General features: G+C 42.7%; 1 protein-coding gene across 12 annotated transcripts in view; it reads left to right on the top strand.

Moving 5' to 3' along the window:
- EWSR1 (EWS RNA binding protein 1) overlaps nucleotides 1–25516 on the top strand; it is a 31108-nt gene that overhangs the window by 4248 nt on the left and 1344 nt on the right. For 4 of the 12 annotated variants that reach the window (XM_009217013.3, XM_009217009.3, XM_009217011.3 and 1 more), the window contains exons 3-15: nucleotides 17–68; nucleotides 1366–1489; nucleotides 1903–1920; nucleotides 5653–5839; nucleotides 9549–9716; nucleotides 13087–13298; nucleotides 14791–14971; nucleotides 17730–17767; nucleotides 18307–18339; nucleotides 18651–18769; nucleotides 22078–22207; nucleotides 23988–24110; nucleotides 25139–25301. In XM_009217013.3, the coding sequence (XP_009215277.1) occupies nucleotides 17–68; nucleotides 1366–1489; nucleotides 1903–1920; nucleotides 5653–5839; nucleotides 9549–9716; nucleotides 13087–13298; nucleotides 14791–14971; nucleotides 17730–17767; nucleotides 18307–18339; nucleotides 18651–18769; nucleotides 22078–22207; nucleotides 23988–24110; nucleotides 25139–25301 (1548 nt within the window). Of the gene's footprint in view, nucleotides 1–16; nucleotides 69–1365; nucleotides 1490–1902; nucleotides 1921–5652; nucleotides 5840–9548; nucleotides 9717–13086; nucleotides 13299–14790; nucleotides 14972–16581; nucleotides 17801–18306; nucleotides 18340–18650; nucleotides 18770–22077; nucleotides 22208–23987; nucleotides 24111–25138; nucleotides 25302–25516 lie in introns of those variants that run through there. The other 8 variants (XM_009217006.3, XM_009217010.3, XM_009217008.2 and 5 more) reach the window with 5 other exon arrangements.

Below are 25516 nucleotides of genomic sequence, written 5' to 3'. Positions count from 1 at the left end.
TTTAATTCTTTTGCAGCTACAGTGCTTACACCGCCCAGCCCACTCAAGGATATGCACAGACCACCCAGGTAATCTTTAAGATAATTATATGTAGCTGCACCTCTAAGTAAAATCAGTAAATTATCTAGTTATCTTTCAGTTATCCAGTGAAACAAATGAGTAATGTGTGTGTGATAGTAAAATACCCAGGCATTTCAAGCTTTCACAGTGGGAGTGTGAAGGACTCCATTCTGCCATCATAAATGAAACCATTCAGAGGCTGATAATTGGCTCTTTATAACTTTTTAGTATGATTTCTCAAGTTAGGTGCCCTGTTCCATGCTTGGTCCTTCTTCATTATGTTTAAATTTAGTGAATTTATTCATCATAGCAGTTCTGCAAAGGACAAGGATGATAATGACCATTCTGCAGAGGAGAACATTGCAGTGCATAGATATTAAGTAACTTCCCAGTGGTCGTACAGTAAATGGTGGGATTAGCTCTAAAAACTGGTGACCTAGCCAAGGAGCTCCTGATTTCCAGTGAAGAGTCTGTTAAAAAGCCTGGGTCAACAGATTCTAGAAATTAGCCTTCTAGTGTTCTCAAGATGTTGGATTCTGAAATGATCCATGCCATAAAATGGATACTAATAACTGCCTTGGAAACATGTTCTAGGACAGGCAGAATGTGATGTCTCTGGCAGATCTTACTTGACTGGTCATTTAAACAAACCTCGAGAATAATCATGCTAATATCTGAAAGAACAGCTTATTCCTTGCCTGATTTTAAGTGTTATTGATGTCTAAGTTCAAAAGACAGTACTCCTGATGTGCCCACCATAAGAGGACATACAGCGTTCTGGTTCATTTTCTTTGAAGTGGTGTAGTAGTTTTAAAGTCTTTTGTCAGGCTGAAAATCTGGTTTTCAATTTTTTCTGACAGATTTTAGCCCTCTTCATTGCTTTCTCTTTGTTCATTTGTCTTCCTACCTTTTGTTTCCAATCACTAAAACTGTGCTACGCTAAGTGCTGGCAATTAATACACCTATGCCCTTATTGCTCTTCCCTTGAGATTGTCTTGTTAATCTCGTGTATAGTTAACTGAGGTTTTGCCTGATTATCTTTTTTTTCCCCCTCTGAGAAGCTGTGAATGACATTGCCTACTTATCTAATGAGCTTTTTTTATAGCTAACTTTACCATAATATGAGTGAGTTAGATAAGGGATAAATATATGTTCATGATACTGTGATTATTTGTCTTTTTTTTTCTCTTCTAGAAAGGAATGTTTTTGACTTTGGTTCTCCAATTTAGAAACTTAGCAATCCATTTTATTGCTAAAATACAAAAGTTGATATATGAAGTTCTTGCATTCATTTTTTTGGAGCAGGCATATGGGCAACAAAGCTATGGAACCTATGGACAGCCCACTGATGTCAGCTATACCCAGGCTCAGACCACTGCAACCTATGGGCAGACCGCCTATGCAACTTCTTATGGACAGCCTCCCACTGGTAAGGCCTGCCTTGGAGAGGTATTTGGGTCGTTTTGGCTAGGGCATTGGCTAAGAAGTTTATTAGTCATGCTTTTGGATGTATATTCTGGTCCATACCTTGGCATCTGGGGAATCCTTTATTCTTAGGAGGAGGTATTTTTTCTCTTTCTTTCCTTCTCTTATAGTCTTGAGAGATTTCCAATAGAATGTGGGTGGGATAAATTCCAAGAGAGAAAAGAACTTTTAACTGTTTTATACAGTGTATTGAATAATCTCACGACGAAATGGAGACTATTTAAAAGATTTTGCTAATGCTAATACTGAGTAAGAATGAGCCTTCTTAAATTGAGCTGCTTAAAAATCAAACTGGTTTTCACATGTTTGCTTCATCTGATAGTGTACCCTCTACTTTTTGTTTTGTGCTTTCCACAGTAGAAGGGACCAGTACAGGTTTGACTATCCTGCTCATTCTTGCATGGGAAATGCTTTCCATCTTGTCTAACCCTGTAATGTTAATCCTTTAGGTGTTTTCATTTGTTTAATACCCAAACTTTCTAACATCACACACAGCAAGGTGCTAATGAAAAACTGCTTCAGGTGCCATTTGCAGATCCATGTCCTATTCTTTATATGATTTTGGGAAAGGTTTTCTTATTTAATATTACTTTGTTTCAAGCCTTAATAATAGTTATTTACCTTCCCAAAGGTATTTCAGATGATTTCTGCCCAGCTGATTTTCCCCTGTTCCCTGAAGGATAGATTGCATGATGAGATTTATGTAGAGGAGCAGACTGCCACCCTGCATGTATCATGTTTGTCTATTGGTTGGTTTCCAGTCCAGACACATTTTATTTTCTGTTTTAAGTGTTATGAATTATTTTAATCCATGATATGTCTTGAATATATATAACATTGTTCCAAGAAACGAAAAAATAAACTATTCTAAGAATTAGAATAAATGGTATTCTGATGCTGAGGTTGGGTGGGATACATGAAAAATCTATGATAATTTTTTTGTGTTCAGTGCTGTGTAATGTTTCAGGCTCTCTATCCCCGCCCCTTTTATTATTGCTATTACAAAGGACTGTTTAATAAAGTCTTAAAGATATCAGAGCTCTTATTTTCAAACTGTCTTTAGTTCTGCATTATATATAGTCCAGTTAAGGGGAAAAACTTGTCTGTAATTTATCTCATTGAGTACCAGTGTCCTGATTTTGATGGGAAGTAATTCCTAACCCGTCTAGGGCGTTTCTTGAATAGGATGGGAAATGTTTATCTAAACTTTGTAGTGGTGTTCATTGCAGCTGTGGGAAGAGCTGGAACTAATTTATGCAGTTTGGATTTTTTAGCATAGAATTTTGAAATTGTGAGATAGACTTCATGTATTAAAGCTATTACATTTTTTAAAACAAGTATGATGTGAAAATTAATGTGGCCTAGATCTAACCTTTGGAATTCTTAGATCATTTTACAGGGATGAGACGGAGTGATTTACAGGCAAATTAATGGTTCTCTAGAGCCATGTATCCCATTGTCATTGGTTGAAAAAGCCCCACCGTGACTGTGGGCCTGAAAAGTACAGGTCACTCTAGTATAGAGACTAGTAGCTTTGATGAGCTGGAGATTGCACTTAATAATGTTTGTATAGAATTCACAGTTTATGGGGTGGCCTTATCTCCCTTAATCTTCCCAAGAATTTTTGGGGTATAAAAACACCAAAATTAAGCCTGATAAGGAAACTGTGTGAACAAAACTAAGCAGGAGTCTAATCGGTAGTGAGTGATTTCAAGCACACAAGCTGCATTTTTCCTTACCTCATGCTGCCTTTGAACATAAAAGTTACTGGATAATCATTGGAGGGAATAGATAAAAATACACTGTTCTAGGATTTTTAAAAATTAAACATCAGAAGAAAGGGGCTGTATAACGTCAATACAATGGAATTCTTAAAAACTTTTAATTTTTACATTGAACAAAAATTTTGGTCGGTTTGTGTAATACTTCTTACCACCTTTTTCCTTCGAGTTGTCAGCACATAGTAGGTGTGTTTTCTTTTTTTGCCACTGGTCTTTTTTTTGGTCATTAAATCATTTTGCTCTGTTGATTTTTGTTCATTTTGCTTGGCTGCTTTTGTGGGTACTACAGATTAATTAAAAGATTATTTATTAACCCAGTGTCTATTGTTGTAATCCTTAGCATGACAAGGCCCTAACTGTTGCTGCGTAGTTTTATGACATGAGTTATTGCCCTGATCACTTTTAGTTTTTTGTTTTTTTAATTGCCCTCCCTGTAAATCTTATAGGTGTTCTGTCATGTAGTGGGGAGTAATCCGTGTATGAACGGTAGGGTAGATGGTATTAGATTCTAATTAAATTTAAATAAATGAATGCCTTATGTGGTTGACCTTAGGACTCTGCAAAAAACTTAAGCAGTTCAGATGAACAACATGCTAACTCAAAAACTTTTTTTGCTTGGGGCTTCCTGTTTTCTGAAAGAAACTATGTATGCTTTCATATACATTTTAACTCAGCAATTTTGACAAGGAAATTACTATCTCTGTGTATGATTTCAGAATTTCCTTTTAATATTTGAGGTAGAGAAGAAAAGAGTATTATTATACTCTGTGCTACAAAAGGTGATTTTACAAAAGGAAACTGATACTTGTTTTTGGCTAGTATGTGAGGACACTTCAAGGCCCTAAATCTTAACTAAAATGGGCAGTCTTGATTCAGGATTTATTTTAAATACGGAAACTTTTTCTTCAGTGAGATTTAGACTTTTTTTTCTCTGATGGATATAAATGCCAGCACCTAGACCAAAGTTTTGGTTTTTTTAAGTTAGGGTCTCTTTCTGTTGCCTAGGCTGGATCTTGTCTTACTGCAGCCTTGACCTCCTAGCCTCAAGCAGTCCACCCACCTCAGCCTCCCAAGTAGCTGTGACTAAAGGCTCATGCCACCATGCCCAGCTAAGTTTGTTTATTTTTTGTAGAGGCGAGGTCTCACTGTATTGCCCAGGATGGTATCTTAACTGCTGAACTCAAGCAGTCCTCCCACCTCAGCATCCCAAAGTGTAAACCAAACTTTTTATTGCATGGCTTAATTGTACCCATTGACCATGAGGAAGAAGAGCCCAGCACCAGGAATGGTTGTAACACTTCTTACAATAAAAGGGACTCTAGTTAGGAGCTGCAGACTTTTGTGGTTTTGGTCATGCTCCACGCCCAGGTCCCAAAGGGAAAGGCATGGATCCTGCCTGGTCTGGTAGAGGCAGGAGCTAGGGAGAGAGTGCATCTTGCTTTGCAGCATACCTGTGAGAGCAGGTCTTTTCTGACACCTGGTTAGTGAAGTACTGAAGGGGAAGAGGGACTCTAGGGTTTACCTCCAATGTTGCTGAGCAGGAAAAGGCCTTTTGCTTGTGGTAGGTAAGTAAGAGAGGAATGGAGCTGAGTAACTTGATAACCAGGCAGGAATCTGCTTTATGATGTGAAAATATTACCTTTTAAATGTTTGGAGCAGTATCGAAGTTTAATTTGAAATAATTAACCAAAAAAGTTTAACCTGTGTTAAGCAACTATAATTTATAGTTTATCTTTATTATTCATGTGCTTAAGTAATTGAGCTTATTCTTCACGTGATGTAGTGCTTGGAACTAAAAGAAACTGATTAATTACTACCCAAATTACAGGTTTTAGTGTTAGAACTAGTACCTGGATCATTATTTTGTAATTATTTTAAAATGCTATGTCATTTGCCTTTTACCTTTTTTTCTGGGATATTTTATTCCTGCTTGAGGGCATTTTGGGGCGTGTAAGTTTGTTCAGAAACTTGTTAAGAAGACCTCCTAGCAAAATTAGTACAGACTTGGCAAAAACAGACTTGTCTCCTATTCACAGCGTTCAAGAGGGGTCAGAAGGAACCCTGCTTTCTGTAGCATGACATGCCATTTCTCTTAGGTGTGGTTTTAGAGCAAATGAGACGGTTACTTTACCAAAAACTAGGTATATTCAGAGAACTTAGGCTTTAAATAGTAGTTTGTTGCTACTATTGCTGAAGGGGGAATATTTAAAGGGATTCAATATCATGATGTTTTAAAAGTAAGTGGTTTACAAATTGTTGTGATAATGAGTGTGTAGGCAGATCTTTGAGGGGGCCTGAAATCTGATGCAGCTCTCCTTTGTTCTAGGTTATACTACTCCAACTGCCCCCCAGGCATACAGCCAGCCTGTCCAGGGGTATGGCACTGGTGCTTATGATACCACCACTGCTACAGTCACCACCACCCAGGCCTCCTATGCAGCTCAGTCTGCATATGGCACTCAGCCTGCTTATCCAGCCTATGGGCAGCAGCCAGCAGCCACTGCACCTACAAGGTAAGGCCACGGTCCCCTTAATGCGTCAGTCTCATGTTGGAGAGAAAGAAACCAACTACATACACTTAAAGGAATCTGTGGATTAGTTCCTTATTAATGGTTGCTTTCACGTACTCTCAGATGTTCACTGTTGTTACATTATAGTAACTGATGTGATAGAACATACCACAGAAATATTCTGCATTTAACAGTGAAATTGGCTGGGCACAGTGGCTCATGCCTATAATCCCATCTCTTTGGGAGGCCAAGGCGGGTGGATCATATGAGATCAGTAGTTCAAAACCATCCTGGCCAACATGGTGAAACCCCGTCTCTACTAAAAATACAAAAAAATTGGCTGGGCACTGTGGCTCACGCCCGTAATCCCAGAACTTTGGGAGGCCGAGGCAGGGGGTTCACAAGGTCAGGAGATCGAGACCATCGTGGCTAACACGGTGAAACCCTGTCTGTACTGAAAAATACAAAAAATTAGCCAGGCATGGTGGCGGGCGCCTGTAGTCCCAGCTACTTGGGAGGCTGAGGCAGGAGAATGTCATGAACCCGGGAGGCGGAGCTTATGGTGAGCCAAGATTGCTCCACTGCACTCCAGCCTAGGCGACATAGCAAGACTCCGTCTCAAGAAAAACCAGAAAAATTAGCTGGGTGTAGAGGCGCATGCCTGTAATCCCAGCTACTGGGGAGGCTGAGCAGGAGAAGCACTGTAACCTGGGAGATAGAGGTTGCAGTGAGCCAAGATGGCGCCATTGTACTCCAGCCTGGGCGACAGAGCAAGACTCCATCTAAAAAAAAGGTGAAATGGTGCCATCCAAGGGCCAGCATGAGGAATGGCACTGAATAGGTTCTCTGGTTTCACAATGACATTTTTGGGTAGGAGAAGGCTATTGTTTTAAAGAGTGTGTTTTCACTCAGAGCAGCATGACTGATAGACTTGTACTTTTGATGCTTTTATTTTTGGTTTCATTGACCTTGTAAATGGATAACCGCTTTCTCTTTGGGAAAAACATGGTAGTTCACACGGGCAGGAGGGGAAGGGGTGCATCACGTGAGCCAAGAAATGGTCGTATGATCTAATTGTCTGGAAAGAACATACCCATATTTGAGAAATAAAACATCACTGCCTCGGCTTAAGCAGTTGACGTGATTTTCTCTACATTATGTAGAGGCTTAATAATCTAAATATAGGCAAATAAAAATTCTTAACTGGGTACCCTGCTGTAGGATGCACAGAGCTCATACCCCATGACTGGTTAGCAGGTAAACTGTTAATTATTACTTAACAAAAGATTTTAGGTCTTTGCTTCAGACAGTCACTTAGGTGGCTTCTGTATACAGTCTTGAAGGTACATTGAATTCTGGTTTGAAAGAAGACATTTTGGGGAATAAACAAGAAATCAACTTCTAACCTAGACTTACCTGCTCTAGGGGTAATAATTAGCTCTGACAAACACTCGTGAAATTACTTTTAAAATGCACAATGAGTAATCAGAGCCACTTGATAATTTATACTTATTAGGCAGCCTTTGCGGTAGCTAAGTTAAACTTAGTGGCTCATTCCTGGAAGGGCCTCATTTCGGAGTGTCATCAGACATATGAAGTCCCATTTGATGCTCTGATGCAACAGTATATCCAAGCCATATCTGGAGGGTTTTATGTATGAATTGGGGTTTGATAAGGGACCTATTTCAGCTTGGGAAAAGTTAGTACTTCACACCCTCTCTGGTTTTCCTGGGTTTTTTTGTTGGTTGGTTGGTTGGTTGGTTTTTTTGAGATGGGGTCTTGCTCTGTTGTCCAGGCTGGAGTGCAGTGGCGAGTGCACCCACCTCCCAGGTTCAAGCTATTCTCCTGCCTCAGCTTCCCGAGTAGCTGGGACTATAGTCATACACCACCATACCCGGCTAATTTTTGTATTAGTAGAGGCAAGGTTTCACTATGTTGGCCATGCTGGTCTCGAACTCCTGACCTCAAGTAATGTGCCTGCCTTGGCCTCCCAAAGTGCTGGGATTATAGGTGTGAGCCACAGCACCTGGCCTGGCCTGCCTGTTGATTCTTTGGGCTTTGCTTAAAATACTAATAGCTCTAACTCAGTCTGCTGCAGCTGTGATGTAAACTGTTAGGGCCAAGAGGTAATAGAAACCCCTGGAGTTTTCCTTGGAATTGAGATTAATTTTCATCATTTAACAGGGATACATACTTCCAGGTTCATCCGAGCAGGGAGTTGGGAGGGGTCTCTTTGCCTTACTGTGGTGTTTCCATTATGGAGACTTGGAGCCGAGTTAGATTAATTTATGCAGCTCCGTTTAGTAAATGATTTTTTCTGGTTGGTTGGTTGGTTTGGTTGGTTTTTTGGGTTTTTGGTTTTTTTTTTTTAAGACAGAGTTTCGCTGTTGTCCAGGCTAGAGTGCAGTGGCACAATCTCGGCTCACTGCAGCCTCCGCCTCTGGGGTTCAAGTGATTCTCCTGCCTCAGCGTCGTGAGTAGCTGGGATTACAGGCGCCCACCACCGCACCCAGCTATTTTTTGTAATTTTTTTTTTTTTTTAACCGAGTCTCACTCTGGCGTGATCTCGGCTCACTGCAAGCTCTGCCTCCTGGGTTCACGCCATTCTTCTACCTTAGCCTCCCGAGTAGCTGGGACTACAGGCGCCTACCACCACAACCAGCTAATTTTTTGTATTTTTAGTAGAGACGGGGGTTCACCGTGTTGGCCAGGATGGTCTCGATCTCTTGACCTCGTGATCTGCCCGCCTCAGCCTCCCAGAGTTGTGAGATTACAGGTGCGAGCCAAGGCGACAGGCCAATTTTTTTGTGTTTCTAGTAGAGACAGGGTTTCTCCATGTTGGCCAGGCTGGTCTCGAACTCCTGGCATCGGGCAATCCACCTGCCTTGACCTCCCAAAGTGCTGGGATTACAGGCATGAGCCACCGCACCCGGCATCTTTTGAGATGGAGTCTCTCTGTCACCCGGGATGGAGTACACGATTAACAGCTCACTACAACCTTCACCTCCCATGCCCCAGCGGTCTTCCCACCTCAGGCTTCCAAGTAGCTGAGGCCACAGGCATATACCACCATACTTGGATAATATTTTTCTATTTCTGTAGAGGTGGGGTCTCCCTATATTACCCAGGCCAGTCTCAAACTCCTGGGCTCAAGCCATCCTCCTACCTTAGCCTCCCAAAGTGCTGGGATTACAGGTGTGAGCCGCCATGTTTGGCCTGGTCTGTTTTTAATAAATAATCATAAACCTGCAAATTCTCTAAATTTGTGATGCCATGGACTTACGTAAATGTTACTCCAACCTAAAACTTAAATTATTGTTAGTTTCTAGTCTTCAGCAGTCCCCTTTGAGAAAAAGCATTTATTCCCTAACAGATCACGTCTCCCGGATCACCTAAACTGGTAGGACAGAATATCACAACGCTCTTTTATAGCTTTTACTGTGATGAATTGCACATATTAATGTCTCTTCTGTGGATACAATTGGTTCTTCCCCTTTCTTAGCATTGTCTTCAAGCAAATATAGTTGGACCAGCACTCAGTTTGATGTAGTTTACTTTAGGATTGTATTTATTGTATTTTTTTCCAGGCTTAATCATAACATTGCTTATTGCTTATAGATTTGTAGCATTCTTACCCAGGAGTTTTGTGGTTGGCAGACCACACAAAAAAGGTCACTGTGTAATTTTATTTATTTTTTATTTCTCCTCTTAGACCACAGGATGGAAACAAGCCCACTGAGACTAGTCAACCTCAGTCTAGCACAGGGGGTTACAACCAGCCCAGCCTAGGATATGGACAGAGTAACTACAGTTATCCCCAGGTACCTGGGAGCTACCCCATGCAGCCAGTCACCGCACCTCCATCTTACCCTCCTACCAGGTCAGTCTACTTTTTGTAGCAAAACAAAAACAGTGACAAAACAGTTGTTTTCAGGTTGTTGACCAGCTTGCTTTGACCTCTTCAGGTAAGGTATGTTGTCTTACTGTCGGAGTAATAAGTCATCTGATCATACTTAGTTACATTAAAGCCTCAGTTCTAGGGTCCCATAGTGTTGCCTGGCAGCTAATAACTATACTTTCTAAATACAGACAAAAACATTTTTATCACTCTAAGTTCTTCCTTTAAGGTTCTTCCTTTTGCTGTTTTAGTTAACTCAGATAAGAAGCAGAAGTATATGAAAGCATGTAAATAGAACCATAAGAGCCACCTTCCCCAATGCAGTTAGGATAAGTAAAGTGCAGGGCATTATAAATCACCTTAATCATTTTACATTTTACCTAATACATAAAGGTTCATTCATGCACTAACCTTTTAATGTTTGGGCAACTCATTTTATTTTTATTTTTATTATTATTATTGTCTGGCCAAGTTTTCTTTTTTGAGACAGTCTCACTCTGTTGCACAGGCTGGAGTGCAGTGGCACGATCTCCACTCACTGCAACCTCTGTCTCCCAGGGATTCTCATGCCTCAGCCTCCCAAGTAGCTGGGACTACAGGTGCACGCCACCACGCCTGACTCATTTTTGTTTTTGTTTTATTGTTGTTTTGAGATGGAGTTTCACTCTTGTTGCCCATGCTGGAGTGCAATGGTACGATCTCAGCTTACTGCACTCTCCACCTCCCAGGTTCAAGCGATTCTCCTACTTCAGCCTCCTGAGTAGCTGGGATTACAAGTGCTCACTACTATACCTGGCTAATTTTTATTTATTTATTTTTTAATTTTTATATTTTTAGTAGAGACAGGGTTTCATCATGTGGGCCAGGCTGGTCTGGAACTCCTGACCTCAAGTGATCCACCTGCCCTGGCCTCCCAAAGTGCTGGGATGACAGACGTGAGCCACTGCACCCAGCCAGTTTGTTTCTTTTGAGACGGAGTTTCGCTCTTGTTGCCCAGGCTGGAGTGCAATGGCGTGATCTCGGCTCACCGCAACTTCTGCTGGGTTCAAGTGATTCTCCTGCCTCAGCCTCCCGAGTAGCTGGGATTAGAGACAGGTGCCACCATGCCCAGCTAATTTTGTATTTTCAGTAGAGACAGGGTTTCTCCATGTTGGTCAGGCTGGTCTTGAACCCCCAACCTCAGGTGATCTGCCCGCCTCGGCCTCCCACAGTGCTAGGAATACAGGCATGAGCCACTGCACCTGGCCCAGTTTTTGTATTTTTAGTAGATACAGGGTTTCACAATGTTGGCCAGACTGGTCTTGAACTCCTGGCCTCAAGTGATCTGCCTACCTTGGCCTCCCAAAGTACTGGGATTATGGGATTACAGGTGTGAGCCACCATGCCCAGCCTGCAAGTTTTCTTAACCCATGTTTAATTAGATGTGGGTTTTCAAATTGTTTGAATTGTGCCCTAAAAGTTTTGCTAGAAGTAGCAGTTCCCTTTTTTGCACTTATTTCATTTTTTTGCAGCAGATGTGAACAGGTTTAGGAACAAGTAGAATTGATTGGGTGTCTCTCATTACAGCCAGCTTGGAGCAAAAGTGGGCAGGGCTTACAACTCTTCTTCCACAGAGCAGGTTCGTACCTATTGTGTTGAGAGTAGTTAATCTGGCAAGTTGGATAGGTACACAGTGAGACACTACTGAATTCATACAGCAATGGTGAGGGATGTGGTGTATTAGAAGCTTTGTTAGTTTGTTTCTTTGTTTGTTTATTTTTGGAGACCAGGTCTCACTCTGTTGTCCAGGCATGGGATACAGTGACACAGTCATAGTCCCCTGTAGCCTCGAACTTTCTGGCGTAGTTTAATCGGACTTTAAAATATGTATCCTTATTGTTTCTCATCATGATTTGTGAAGCCTAATACCAGATGTTTTTTTTTTGTTTTTGTGGTTTTGATTTTTTTTGTTTTTGTGGGTTTTTTTTTTTTTTTTGAGATGGAGTTTCGCTCCTGTTGCCCGGGCTGGAGTGCAATGGTGCAATCTTGGCTCACCGCAGCCTTTGCCTCCTGGATTCAAGTGATTCTCCTGCGTCAGCCTCCCAAGTAGCTGGGATTAGAGGCATGCGCCACCATACCTGGCTAATTTTGTATTTTTTGTAGAGATGGTGTTTTTCCATGTTGGTCGGGCTGGTCTCGAACTCCTGACCTCAGGTGATCCACCCGCCTCTGCCTCCCAAAGTGCTGGGATTACAGGTGTGAGCCACTGCTCTCGGCCCTTTTTTTTTTTTTTTTTTTTTTTTGAGACGGAGTTTCGCTCTGTTGCCCAGGTTGGAGTGCAGTGGCGCTATCTTGGCTCACTGCAACCGCTGCCTCTGCAACCTAGCTGGGACTACAGGCGCGTGCCACCATACCCAGCTAATTTTTGTATTTTTAGTAGATGGATTTTCACCATGTTGGTCAAGCTGGTCTCGAACTCCTGACCTCAGATGTTCCACCTGCCTCGGCCCCCCAAAGTGCTGGGATTACAGGCATGAGCCAATACCAGACTTCACCTCCCAGGTTCAAGTGGTTCTGCTGCGTCAGCCTCCCAAGTAGCTGGGACTACAGTCACCCGCCAGCAGGCCCCGCTAATTTTTTGTGTTTTTTACTAGAGACAGGGTTTCATTGTGCTAGCCAGGATGGTCTTGATCTGACCTCGTAGTCAGCCTGCCTCAGCCTCCCAAAGTGCTGGGATTACAGGCGTGAGCCTCCGCTCCTGCCCGAAAATGACCATTGTTTTAAATGGGAGTGGAGATTAAGAGGAAACTCTTAAAGGGTTATACAGATGGTGGTTATAATATTTCCCCCTCCCAGCTGGGCACCGCGGCTGACGCCTGTAATCCCAGCACTTTGGGAGGCTGAGGTGGGCGGATCATGAGGTCAGAAGATCGAGAGCATCCTGGCTAACACGGTGAAACCCCGTCTTTACTAAAAATACGAAAAAATTAGCCAGGCGTGGTGACGGGCACCTGTAGTCCCAGCTACTCGGGAGGGTGAGGCAGGAGAATGGCGTGAACCCGAGAGGCGGAGCTTGCAGTGAGCGGAGATTGCGCCACTGCACTCCAGCCTGGGAGACAGAGCAAGACTGTCTCAAAAAGAAAAAAAAAAAAAATTCCCCCTCCCATTTAATGTTTTATTTTGAACACAAAAATATTTGCTGACTTGAAATTCAAATTGTTGATGTGTAGAAAGTAACTACTGTTTTATGGATGTCTGTGTCACTTGCTGTGAATGTCTCTTTTATTCAGGGGATTTGAAATAACAAGCCTCTTTTTTCTAAAAAGCTGGGGTTTTTTTTTGTTTTTTTGTTTTTTTTCCCCCTCTCTTTCAGCTATTCTTCTACACAGCCGACTAGTTATGATCAGAGCAGTTACTCTCAGCAGAACACCTATGGGCAACCGAGCAGCTATGGACAGCAGAGTAGCTATGGTCAACAAAGCAGCTATGGGCAGCAGCCTCCCACTAGTTACCCACCCCAAACTGGATCCTACAGTCAAGCTCCAAGTCAATATAGCCAACAGAGCAGCAGCTACGGGCAGCAGAGTGAGTTGCTAAGAGAGAAAAACAAATAAGAATGATTGTGTTTGGAGTTTTTTTGTGGGGTTGATTTTTTGTTTGTTTGTTTTTCTTTTGAGATGGAGTTTCACTTTGGGGGCTAAGGCTGGAGTGCAGTGGTGGGATTTCAGCTCACCGAAACCTCTGCCTCCTGGTTCAAGCAGTTCTCCTGCCCCCGCCTTCCGAGTAGTTGAGATAGGCGCCCGCCACCAGGCCCAGCTAATTTTTGTATTTTTCATAGAGACGGGGTTTCACTATTTTGGTCAGGCTGGTCTCAAACTCCTGACCTCAGGTGATCCTCCCGCGTCAGTCACCCAGAGTGTTGGGATTACAGTCATGAGCCACTGTCACGCCAGCTGTGTTTTGAGTTTTTGAACAGGGGGAATACTCTTTACCATTGTTTGCTTTTGGAATCCAGGACACATCTTTAGGGCATGACATTCCAGCTAACATCTTGGATGTCCCAGTGAAGATTTCAGTGCTTTTTTCCGATTTAATTGTTTTTAGTATGCCTTACCAAAAAGAAAAGAGATACTATAATTGATCAGAAAAAGATGTTTTAGACTGCTAGTCCTACTATCTTTGGGGAGGTTGTATGCAGTGAGTAAATCCAAGATCGTTTTTGGCCTCCCTATCAGTCATTAATGTGAGGTGGGAAGGCAGCTATTGCAGGCCACTATGATTTTGATAGTCAAATAAAAGCTATGTGGTTTTTTTTGTTGCTGTTTTGTTTATATCCTTTAAGGGGAAAAAAGGCCAGGCACGGTGGCTCACACCTGTAATCCCAGCACTTTGAGGGAGGCCAAGGCAGGAGAGTCATTTGAGACCAGGAGTTTGAGACCACCCTGGGCAACATAGTGAGACCCTATCTTTTTAAAAATAAATAAAGATTCTTTTTTTAAAAAAAAAAAAATAGGGAAGGAAAAGAGGGGAAAAAGAATCCACCTCACAGAATATTTGCAGTTCTTATGTGTGGAGAGAGGTAACCAAAAGCACAAAATTATCTCAGAATTTAGTTTGTACCAGGATTGTTGGTCTTTTTAAATTACGTTCCATCCACGGGGATTTTTCAGCAACTGAAAAGGAGTAGTGTTGGTTTATGTAGTTGAGCCCCTAGCAGTGTGCTAAAGCCCTGAGAAACCTGGCTCTGTTTTCATTTCTTGAGTATAGCTCAAAAGCTGCTTTTGGAGACATCTTAGGATAGAGAACCCTATAAACTATATATTAGCGAGAGGGCTTTTTTTTGGTTCAGAAGCGGTTTATTCTAGGCTAACTATATAAGGTTATTTCAGCTGTGATGAACCAGCAGTTTTGTTGAACTTAAAAGAGCCTACCCATTAGGGGTGCCTTATCGTGATGTAAAGAAGATGGTGCCTTGGTTAGTGCCTTGCAATTGAGGATTTTGTTATTCCAGGAGAAAGTACATCAGGCAGTGGTGTAAATGCTGGTCCATGGCTTACAGATGTGACTCTTTCCTCAGGTTCATTCCGACAGGACCACCCCAGTAGCATGGGTGTTTATGGGCAGGAGTCTGGAGGATTTTCCGGACCAGGAGAGAACCGGAGCATGAGTGGCCCTGATAACCGGGGCAGGGGAAGAGGGGGATTTGATCGTGGAGGCATGAGCAGAGGTGGGCGGGGAGGAGGACGCGGTGGAATGGGGTAAGAGCAAACCTTTTCTCCTTTTACCTAATTTTGTTTCATCCATAGGATTTTCAATGGAAAGAAGGGACTGAAAGACATAAGAAATTAATTTCTGCATTTCCATGGACAATCTGTTGAGCTCAAGCCATCTTCTAAAACATGGAAATGTCATCTTTGTGGCATACATTAAGTGGCAGTTTATTTTCTTTCCCTGCCAGTATACTTCGTTGGGTCGGGGAGAACAAAGAATGGTTTTGAAACCATAGCTTTCAGTTCCCTTCATGGTTTCCAGAGGTGAGAAGCCTCTGTGGGTAATAGATTTGGGATGGAACACACACAACCCTTCTAATGACCCTGAGTTTTTAACTAATTGCATTTGAATGGTTGTCTTGAAAAATACCTGGTGTATATACTGCAGAAAAGGAATGCAGCTGTTTTCCACAGTGTTTGTCCCCAACTTCTGTTTGTACTCAGAATCGTTGAACATAATGAAGATTTTGGTCCCATAATCCTTAAACTATAGCCTGAGGTGCACCTGATACATAGAGTTTGGATGGAGCACAGAAAAATCCAATAGCATTTTGCAGAGTAATGTATATAATTATAGGCTCACTTCCTATTGGCGATGTTGAAAGTCTAAATCGGTTTGACCATTTTGATTGATGGCACAATCTGGTTTAGAAAACTTTGTTTAGATCAATGACATAACCCTGCTACCTCTGCCTGCCCTTCCCCTCCCTTCTCCCATCCCCTTTTCCCTATCTGGTGTCTGTACTTTGATGAAGGTGAGCTATAATATTGGTGGTTAACATAATCCAGAAGGCTTAGTTCTGTGTGTGTTCTGTCCCTATATAAACTAGTAAAAAAAAAAAGTTATGCAGAATGTTAGATATTTACATTTGATTTGGTATGCCACTATTCTAGGAAAAATTAAATAGTATTTTTTTTAAATAGAATGAACTTCAAAATTAAAGTTGATCTTTAACTTCCATATTAGCAAATACTCTTCACTACTGAAAGTACTATTTTGCATATTCTGCATAACTTTAAGTCTTTAGTGAAATCTTTATTGGAAGAAAGTCATTTGACAACAGGCAAAAATTTAATGATTTGGTATGAAGTAAAATCAATCTTCTGATTTGGAAAATATTATAAAGGTTTCACTTCTTTTTGGATGTTTTAAAATAGACAGACACTTGAAAGTACTATCATCACGTCTCAAATCACCTAGAATTCCTAGTATTTTTAAATTGCAAAAACAATTTCAAGTTTATTTAAATACTCCAGAAGTTATAATCCTACTAATTGTGCTAGACTTTGCTAGTAGAGGGGGCCCCTCTTTCTGGATGAGAAGTCTCTCTTGGAGCCATAGAAGAGACCATGGCTTTCCCCATAGGTTTTACGACAGACTGTGAAGCAGTCTGTCGGATCCTGTGGGGATAGACCAGGGGCATTTCCCTCGTCCCCCCTTTTTATTGTGGTGTGGTGATGGTTTTCAGTGTCTTCTGCAGGTAAGGCACTCAATGTTGTTAACATGCCCTTTTTCATTGCCTCAGTATTTTGATATTTTCATTGGCTGTTAAACGTGGAAACTTTTTAACATGCTTTGTCGCATTTATATGCTACAGGTTACAAAGTGAGAGCCTTGTATACACTTCAATACTTAAAAAGTACCCGTACTCAGTACTCAGCCGGCAGCATAATGAAAAGTGGGACTAGACACGGTGTCCATATGGAGAGGAAAAATATACATAGAATATTTTTAACAAAATGTATTCATTGTATAAATGGAATCCTTCTGTAACTTTGGTAACTGCATACTTGTTGTTTGGTAATGAACCAGAGGAGGTATAATACTCTAGAATTGTGTAACATTAAAGTGTAAACTTTTGTGTTTAAAGAGAGAGAACATTTTATGGTGTGTACTTTTAAAAAGGAAACAAAGCTGCATGCAACAGCTTGAAATTGTGTATTCAGGTATTAAAGGTGCAATACTGGTTAGAAAAAACTCAGGGCCTCCCACTGGGGAGCTGCCTTTATTTAATTCTAAAGAAAACAAAATTTAACTCCTAAAGTCCAATTCATATTTCCCCTTCCCCTCTTTAAGTAATTTTACATGGCCATAGTCATTATTCTAACCGATATGTCTATAAAGTTGCACCCCCAGTCCGCTGAGCCTTGGTATTTGTTGTAAATTCTCCTTTCACAGCGATTGTTAAATCTATTCGTGCCCTGAGATGTATGGCTTTATGCTGAAGATTGGCTGGATGCGTCCTCTGATGTGTGTTGTAGGAATTTAATGTGGTTGTCTCCTGCTTTATTATACTGTGACTTGTTAGGAAACCCTGGGCCTCATTTGGCTCTCCCTTGGGAGAGGTTGAGGGTGCACCTTTATGAACATGGAAAGGTTTATCACAGCAGTTAACCCCCACTTGCTCCTCCCCTCTATACCAAGCTCTTCTGGTTTTTCACCTGATGGGGTGGGTGTTTGGGATCTATTTTTTCTTCCTAATTTGCCAAGTATTGCACTATTAATACCAGCCCCCGAAATGAAAGGAACCAACCACACTGGTGTGTACAATCAGACAAGCAAGGTTGTATATTGAGGAAATTTGAGCAAGCTGCCCTGAAGAAAGGCATAGTGACAAGATGAGAGAGATGCATTGTTTGGAGATGTGTTTAGCCAGTGCCCTTCTTCCCCACGAGCCCCCCCAAGGCTCAGAGCGGTACTGGCTTTTAAAGGGAAAGGCCTTCATTTCTTCGTTTATCCCCCCAGCAGCGCTGGAGAGCGAGGTGGCTTCAATAAGCCTGGTGGTAAGTTTTTGAGTATTACCATAGATAGTGTTTTAAAAAAAAAAAATGCAGTCAGTTTTTAGAAAACTATAATTTTTTTATTAGTTTCATAAGCGGTTTAAAAATGATCTATACAAAAGAGACTAATGGGTACTGCCGGCATTGTCTTAGGGGTAATAAGGTTAACCTATGGTTACAAAACAAAGGGTAACTTGAAGTATTGAGTAACTGCTTCTGTAATATGGGGGAGAATAAATTTTTAAATTTGGTTTATTTAGAGGAAAAATTTTGACTTAAATTTAACACTGATTTGGCACATAAGCATTGAGAGTGTATTTGGTTAATGGTTTAGAAGCAAACCAGCAAAGAAAAAAGCAAACCCTAGCAAACCTTTCACAAATGTTAAAGAGGCACTGCTCCATTTTAGCAGTGCGGGTCATTTTGAATTTAATGAATCCCCATCAAATGGTGGTATAGTAGATAGCTATGTGTGTTTGTAAGGTTTGTAGCTTGCAAGACGTGCACTAATAATATTTTATATGATCTTTCCTGGTTGGCAGGACCCATGGATGAAGGACCAGATCTTGATCTAGGTAATTTTGAATTCTTGTACTTCATATTGTGCTTTATAAATTAATGGTACAGAGGTAAATGCATGCCTAGAGTTCAGCAGCCTTATAGACCAGTGTGATATTTCTTGCTGTCAAGGACAGTTTGGGGAATCCTTTATTGTGAGCATCTACTTATAATGGCCTTAAGTGAAGTAAACCGAAAGTTTAATAGCATTCTTAGTATGCTTGGTAGTTTTCTTAGATTTATGATGAATATCCTTGGGCAGTAGTGATCAGATAGTTAAGAAACCCCTATAGATGCATGATAATAATTCTCTTGTTTTCTCTGAAAGGCCCACCTGTAGATCCAGATGAAGACTCTGACAACAGTGCAATTTATGTACAAGGATTAAATGACAATGTGACTCTAGATGATCTGGCAGACTTCTTTAAGCAATGTGGGGTTGTTAAGGTCAGTAAAAGCGTAACCAGGTCATCTGGCAAAACTTTAAACCGCTGAGCATTTTAAAGAGAGTGAATTGATGTTGAGAGTTGTTTTCTAAGGTTGCTTTTGCCTGACTTGCTTTCTAGATATCTTATGGTTTGTTCCTTTAAAAAAAAAAAAAAAAAAAATTAGCCTTTTTTTTTTTTTTTTTTTTTTTTTTGAGATGGAGTATTGTTCTTGGTGCCCAGGCTAGAGTGCAGTGGCGCAGTCTTGGCTCACTACAACCTCCATTCAAGCGAATCTCCTGTCTCAGCCTCCCCGGTAGCTGAGATTACAGGCGTGTACCACCACACCCAGCTAATTTTGTCTTTTTAGTAGAGATTGCGTTTCACCATATTGGTCAGGTGGGTCTCAAACTCCTGACCTCAGGTGATCTGCCCACCTTGGCACCTCCCAAAGTGCTGGGTTTACAGGTGTGAGCCACTACGCCCAGCCTTCCCTCCTCCATGCCTAGGGACTAAGTCTTGCTCAGCCTCCCAGGTTCAAGTGATTCTCCCACCACAGCCTCTTGAGGTAGCTGGACTTACAGGCACATGCTGCCACGCCTAACTGATTTTTGTATTTTTAGTGGAGATGGGTTTTCCCCTGTTGGCCACGCTGGTCTTGAACTCCTGGCCTCCTTAAGTGATCCACCTACCTCAGCCTCCCAAACTGCTAGGATTACAAGCATGAGCCACTGCACCCAACCTCAAATTATTATGTCTTTATGCTAATTCTTAATATTTTGACTGTTTTTTAGTTCTTACTCTTCTGTATTTTTGAGTTCGTTTATGAACCCCATAAACTTCAAAACTTTAAAACCCCAATTGGATGTTTACTAAATCTATGAAGTAATTTCAGTAATTTACATTTTTGTAATACTGAGAGAGCTTTTTTTCCCGTAAAGATTCTATTTCTCCATTTGTTTGTTTATTTACTTATTTATTTATCAAGACAAAGTCTCGCTGTGTCACCAGGCTGGAGTGCAGTGGCGCGATCTCGGCTCACTGCAGACTCTGACTCCTGGGTTCAAGCGATTCTTCTGCCTCAGCCTCCTGAGTAGCTGGGATTACAGGCGCCCTCCACCATGCCCTGCTAAGTTTTGTATTTTTGGTAGAGACGGGTTTCACCATGTTTTTCAAGGCTGGTCTTGAACTCCTGACTTCAGGTGATCTGCTGCCTCAACTCCCAAAGTTTTGTGATTACAGACGTGAGCCAACATGCCTGGCCTATCCCTATTTATTTTATTATTTATTTTATTTTACTTTGAGACAGAGTCTCACTCCTTCACTCAGGCCGGATTGCAGTGGCGCAATTCTCGGCTCACTGTAACCTTTGCCTCCCGGGTCTCCTTGCCTCAGCCTCTCGAGTAGCTGGAATTACAGGCTCCTACCACCACTCCTGGCTAATTTTTGTAAGTAGAGATGAGATTTCACCATGTTGGCCAGGCTGGTCTTGAACTCCTGACCTCACGTGATCTGCCCACCTCGGCCTCCCAAAGTGCTGGGATTACAGGTGTGAGCCACCGTGCCCAGCGTATTCTTCAGTAAAGACTATCGATTTCCTTAAAGGTCTTGCAAATTTTACTAGTTTTACCTCTAGTTTCGTTTATTTTCAAGTTGCTGTGGTTAATGGTCTTTGTTAAATGACACTTTTCTGGTTATTACTGCTGTGTAGAAATACAGTTGATTTTGGGCGGGTGCGGTGGCTCATGCCCGTAATCCCGGCACTTTGAGAGGCCGAGGTGGGCATATCATGAGGTCAAGAGATCAAGACCATCCTGGCCAACATGGTGAAACCCTGTCTCTCCTAAAAATACAGAAATTAGCTGGGTGTGGTAACACATGCCTGTTCAGCTAATCGGGAGTCTGAGGCAGGAGAATCGCTTGATCCCAGGACGCAGAGGTTGCAGTAAGCTGACATGATGCCACTGCACTCCAGCCTGGAGACAGCAAGACTCCGTCTCAAAAAAAAAAAGAAAGTTGATTTTGGTAAATCTTATATAAGGCAATTTCTCCCTACTTGTAGTTGTTTGTGCACAGATAACACACACACCTCAAAAGTAAAATGCTTTTAGTGTCTGCTGTCATATTCTACCCTATGCAAGACTCCCTTTGTTTTTTTCTTTTGAAATGGAGCCTCACTCTGTCGCCTAGGCTGGAATGCAGTGGCACAATTTCAGGTCACGGCAACCTCTGCTTCCTGGGTTCAAGCCTCGAGCCTCTTGAGTAGCTGGGATTACAGGCGTGAGCATATTAAAAAGACTGCTTTTTAATATGTATATAATATGTAGTTTTTTTCAGGAATGTGGAGTTTATCCTGGTTAAGAAACGTAGTATTTACCGTCAAAATTTTGGAAATAAAGATGTTAAAATAGATTTCCAAGCTGGGTACAGTGGCTCACAGGTGTAATTCCAGCACTTAGGGAGGTCAAGGCAGGAGGATCCCAAGGATTGCTTGAGCCCAGGAGTTTGAAACCAGCCTGGACAACAGAATGAGACTCTGTCTCATAAAAAAGAAAAAAATGCATTTCCACATTATTTATACCACAGTTTTGCCGTGTTTTCTTTTCCGTCTTCAGGTATCATGTTCCTTTTTTTAAGTGAGAGGTATCAATATATATATCCTGTTGTAATCTTTTTTAAGCCCTATAATTAGATTGCTCTCACATGTTACTGGATATATATATAAACAATTACAGACTAAACTGGTGGTGTGCATATTTAATGCAAAAAAGTACACATGAAGATTCTTATACAAGGTGGCTCCTGAATTCAAGTCAGCCACATCTGATACTCAGCTGAAAGACTAGTCATCTCTTCTAACTGGAGGAAGTAGTGGCTGTGTTAGACTAACCGAGAATCCCTGTAGTTCACTCACAGCCTGTACACTATACTTCATGGTTTAAGGATAATTTTCTTTGTGCCACTCTTGTCTTATGTGGTGGTATCAAAGCCTGACTACCCCTACGAGGTGGCTGTGCTCAGTGGGTACCTGTCTGGGCATAGAAAATGCCAGGGCAGGCGAACCAGCATCAGAAGATGGCTAAGGAAGGAGTGGGGCCTATCCTGTTCACTTCCACACTTTGTAACTTTGGGTCTACTTTGGTTTTTATGATAAAGCAGGGATAGAGGAGAAAATAACTTAAAATTCTGAAAAACTTAAAGCGGAGAAACAGTGACATTTAGTGACTTACTACATGTGAAAAATTGGTACTCTTCCTGGATTTTGCCTGGACTTTTTTCTCCCAAATTAGTATATTCTAGTCATGCCTAACTATGCTGTTCTATGTCTAGATGAACAAGAGAACTGGGCAACCCATGATCCACATCTACCTGGACAAGGAAACAGGAAAGCCCAAAGGCGATGCCACAGTGTCCTATGAAGACCCACCTACGGCCAAGGCTGCCGTGGAATGGTTTGACGGTAAGATGTACTCACTGGCATTCTTAATCTCCCTGGCTATAGAGTATGGCAGGAGGGAGGAACTTGTGAACCACAAGAGCAAGAAGACCTTCCATCCCTTTCTGGGGGAAGTAGATTGCTGATCTCCCTTCAGTAGTATTAGGACCCAGCCATTGACCCTGGATTTGGAGATCCCTTTATTTTCAGGCTTTAGTATTACAAATCAACCTTGCTTAAAGTGGCAAACACTTCTCTAAGTGCAGATTATCAGAAGGTACAGAAAACGCTTCAAAAGAACATCTTAGGGGCTGGGCGCGGTGGCTCAAGCCTGTAATCCCAGCATTTTGGGAGGCCGAGACGGGCGGATCATGAGGTTAGGAGATCGAGACCATCCTGGCTAACACCGTGAAACCCCGTCTCTACTAAAAATACAAAAAACTAGCCGGGCGAGGTGGCGGGCGCCTGTAGTCCCAGCTACTTGGGAGGCTGAGGCAGGAGAATGGCGTAAACCCGGGAGGCGGAGCTTGCAGTGAGCTGAGATCCGGCCACTGCACTCCAGCCCGGGCTACCGAGCAAGACTCCGTCTCAAAAAAAAAAAAAAAAAAAAAAAAGAACATCTTAGCCAGTGTACATTTGCATATAGATAAATATATATATTTAAATAAGGCCTTGACATTAATGCTGGGATTTCACTTCAGACAAAACCAACTTGAAAGCATTGAACGACTTGGCCAGGTCCAGTGGCTCACACCTGTAATCCCAGCACTTTGGGAGGCCAATGTAGGTGCATCGCTTGAATCCAGGGGCTTGAGACCAGCCTGGGGAACATGGCACAACCCTGTCTCTACAAAAAATACAAAAATTAGCCAGGTGTTGTAGCGCACGCCTATACCTATAGTCCCAGCTACTCAGGAGGCTGAGGTGGGAGGATCACTTGAGCCCGGGGAGTTTGAAGCTGCAGTGAACTGAGATTGCACCACTGCACTCCAGCCTGGACAACAGCGAGACTCTGTCTCAAAGAAAGTGTCAAATAACAAGTCCTGGTTCTCTTTTCTTCGCCATACAGTCAGCTTCCCACCAGCTTATTTTCCTCCTTATGGTAGACAGTATTTTTTTGCTTGTGTTTTTGATTTTTTGAGCCAGTCTCACTTTGTCACCCGGGCTGAAGTGCAGTGGCACAAGCAGTCTCAGCTTACTGCAACCTCCGCCTCCCAGGTTCAGGTGAATCTTGTGCGTCAGCCACTCGAGTAGCTGCTGGACTCTACAGGTGCATGTCACCCTGCCCAGCTAACTTTTGTATTTTTTAGTAGAGATGGAGTTTCGCCATGTTGGCCAGGCTGCAGAGAGGTTTTTAAGTATATTTATGTGTATGGCCTTTTTCTGGCCAGGCACGATGGCTCTTGCCTATAATCCTACCACTTTAGGAGGCCAAGGCAGGAGGATTGCTTGAACCAAGGAGTTCATGACCAGCCTGGGCAACCTAGCAAGAGACTGCCTCTACAAAACATTTTGTAAAATTAGCCAGGCATGGTGATGCGTGCCTGTAGTCCTAGCTACTTTGGAGGATTGCTTGAGCCTGTGAGATTGAAGCTGCAGTGAGCCTTGCCACTGCACTCCAGCCTGGGCAACAGTGAGACCCCCATCTCAAAAAAGCCTTTTTCTGGCCTTGTCAGTAAAGATCTTAGAGAAGATTACAGGAGGGGCAGACCTAATGCATCTGGGAGTGGTCATTTGATGATGTCGTTTAGTTGGTGAACAGGGAATATAGGGGAGTAATTGATGTTCTGTTGTCTTATTCCAGGGAAAGATTTTCAAGGGAGCAAACTTAAAGTCTCTCTTGCTCGGAAGAAGCCTCCAATGAACAGTATGAGGGGGGGTATGCCACCCCGTGAGGGCAGAGGGATGCCACCACCACTCCGCGGAGGTACTTTCTTTGATCTCCTATGTTGCATTAAAAGGTTTTCAATATACTCCCTACCCTTGAGAAACTTGATTACTAGAGTGAAGAAATATAAAATTGTGTGTAGAGTCAATACTTTGAACGTTTGTGGGTGTAAAAGGAAGAGGAGAAGAACACGGGAGGCTGGAAGCCACACTGCCTCTCACCTCCATACTGCCATTTATTAGGCTTTGGTTGTGTCTGTATAGATATGCCTGCTCCTTATAGAATTGTGGGAGTTTGGCCGCGTGTGGTGGCTCATGCCTGTAATTCCACCACTTTGGGAGGCCGAGGCGGGCGGATCACCTGAGGTCAGGAGTTTGACGCCAGCCTGGCCAACATGGTGAAACTCTACTAAAAATACAAAAATTAGCCAGGCATGTTGGTGCATGCCTGTAATCCCAGCTACTTGGGAGACTGAGGCAGGAGAATTGCTTGAATCTGGGAGGTGGAGGTTGCAGTGAGCCAAGATCTTGTTCCACTGCATTCCAGCCTGGGCAACAGAGCAAGACTCCATCTCAAAAAAAAAAAGGCCGGGCACAGTGGCTCATGCCTGTAATCCCAGCACTTTGGGAGGCGGATCACAAGGTCAGGAGATGGAGACCATCCTGGCTGACACAGTGAAATCCCATCTCTATTAAAAATAGAAAAATTAGCCGGGCGTGATGGCGGGCGCCTGTAGTCCCAGCTACTTGGGAGGCTGAGGCAGGAGAACGGCGTGAACCTGGGAGACAGAGCTTGCAGTGAGCTGAGATCGCGCCACTGTACTCCAGCCTGGGTGACAGAGCCAGACTCTGTCTCAAAAAAAAAAAAAGAATTGGAGCTCTGTTTCCTGTAGAGCACGTGGAACACGCTCATCACAGGGAAGGGGCTGATGCCTGAGCCACACGGAAACATATGGGACAGGTGATGGGGAAATGACAACAGTGGTATCTGTGGGTTTACTTAGTGATTTTTATTTCCCATAGCAAATCTGGTGCTACAGAGAAATGATCTGCTATTTCTTGTTGTAGGTCCAGGAGGCCCAGGAGGTCCTGGGGGACCCATGGGTCGCATGGGAGGCCGTGGAGGAGATAGAGGAGGCTTTCCTCCAAGAGGACCCCGGGGTTCCCGAGGGAACCCCTCCGGAGGAGGAAACGTCCAGCACCGAGCTGGAGACTGGCAGTGTCCCAATCCGTATGTACTTGTCTTGGCAAATTGATACCTTACGAGTGAAGCCACCCTTCCCTCATCCCATCCCCACTCTAGAGCATATTGCTCTGTCTAGAGGAACAGAATGATGACCCTGATGGCTGGTTAGGGGCACTAGTCAGCCATTCCCTGGATGCTTCAGAGCCTTCTGAAGATTGATTTGACCTGTGTTGTGGGCGCACTGCTGCCTTAGGCTGTGC

The sequence above is a fragment of the Papio anubis genome, chromosome 16, assembly GCF_008728515.1.
Source record: "Papio anubis isolate 15944 chromosome 16, Panubis1.0, whole genome shotgun sequence".
In the NCBI taxonomy this organism is placed as follows: domain Eukaryota; kingdom Metazoa; phylum Chordata; class Mammalia; order Primates; family Cercopithecidae; genus Papio; species Papio anubis.
This window is presented reverse-complemented; position numbering and strand designations above follow the sequence as displayed.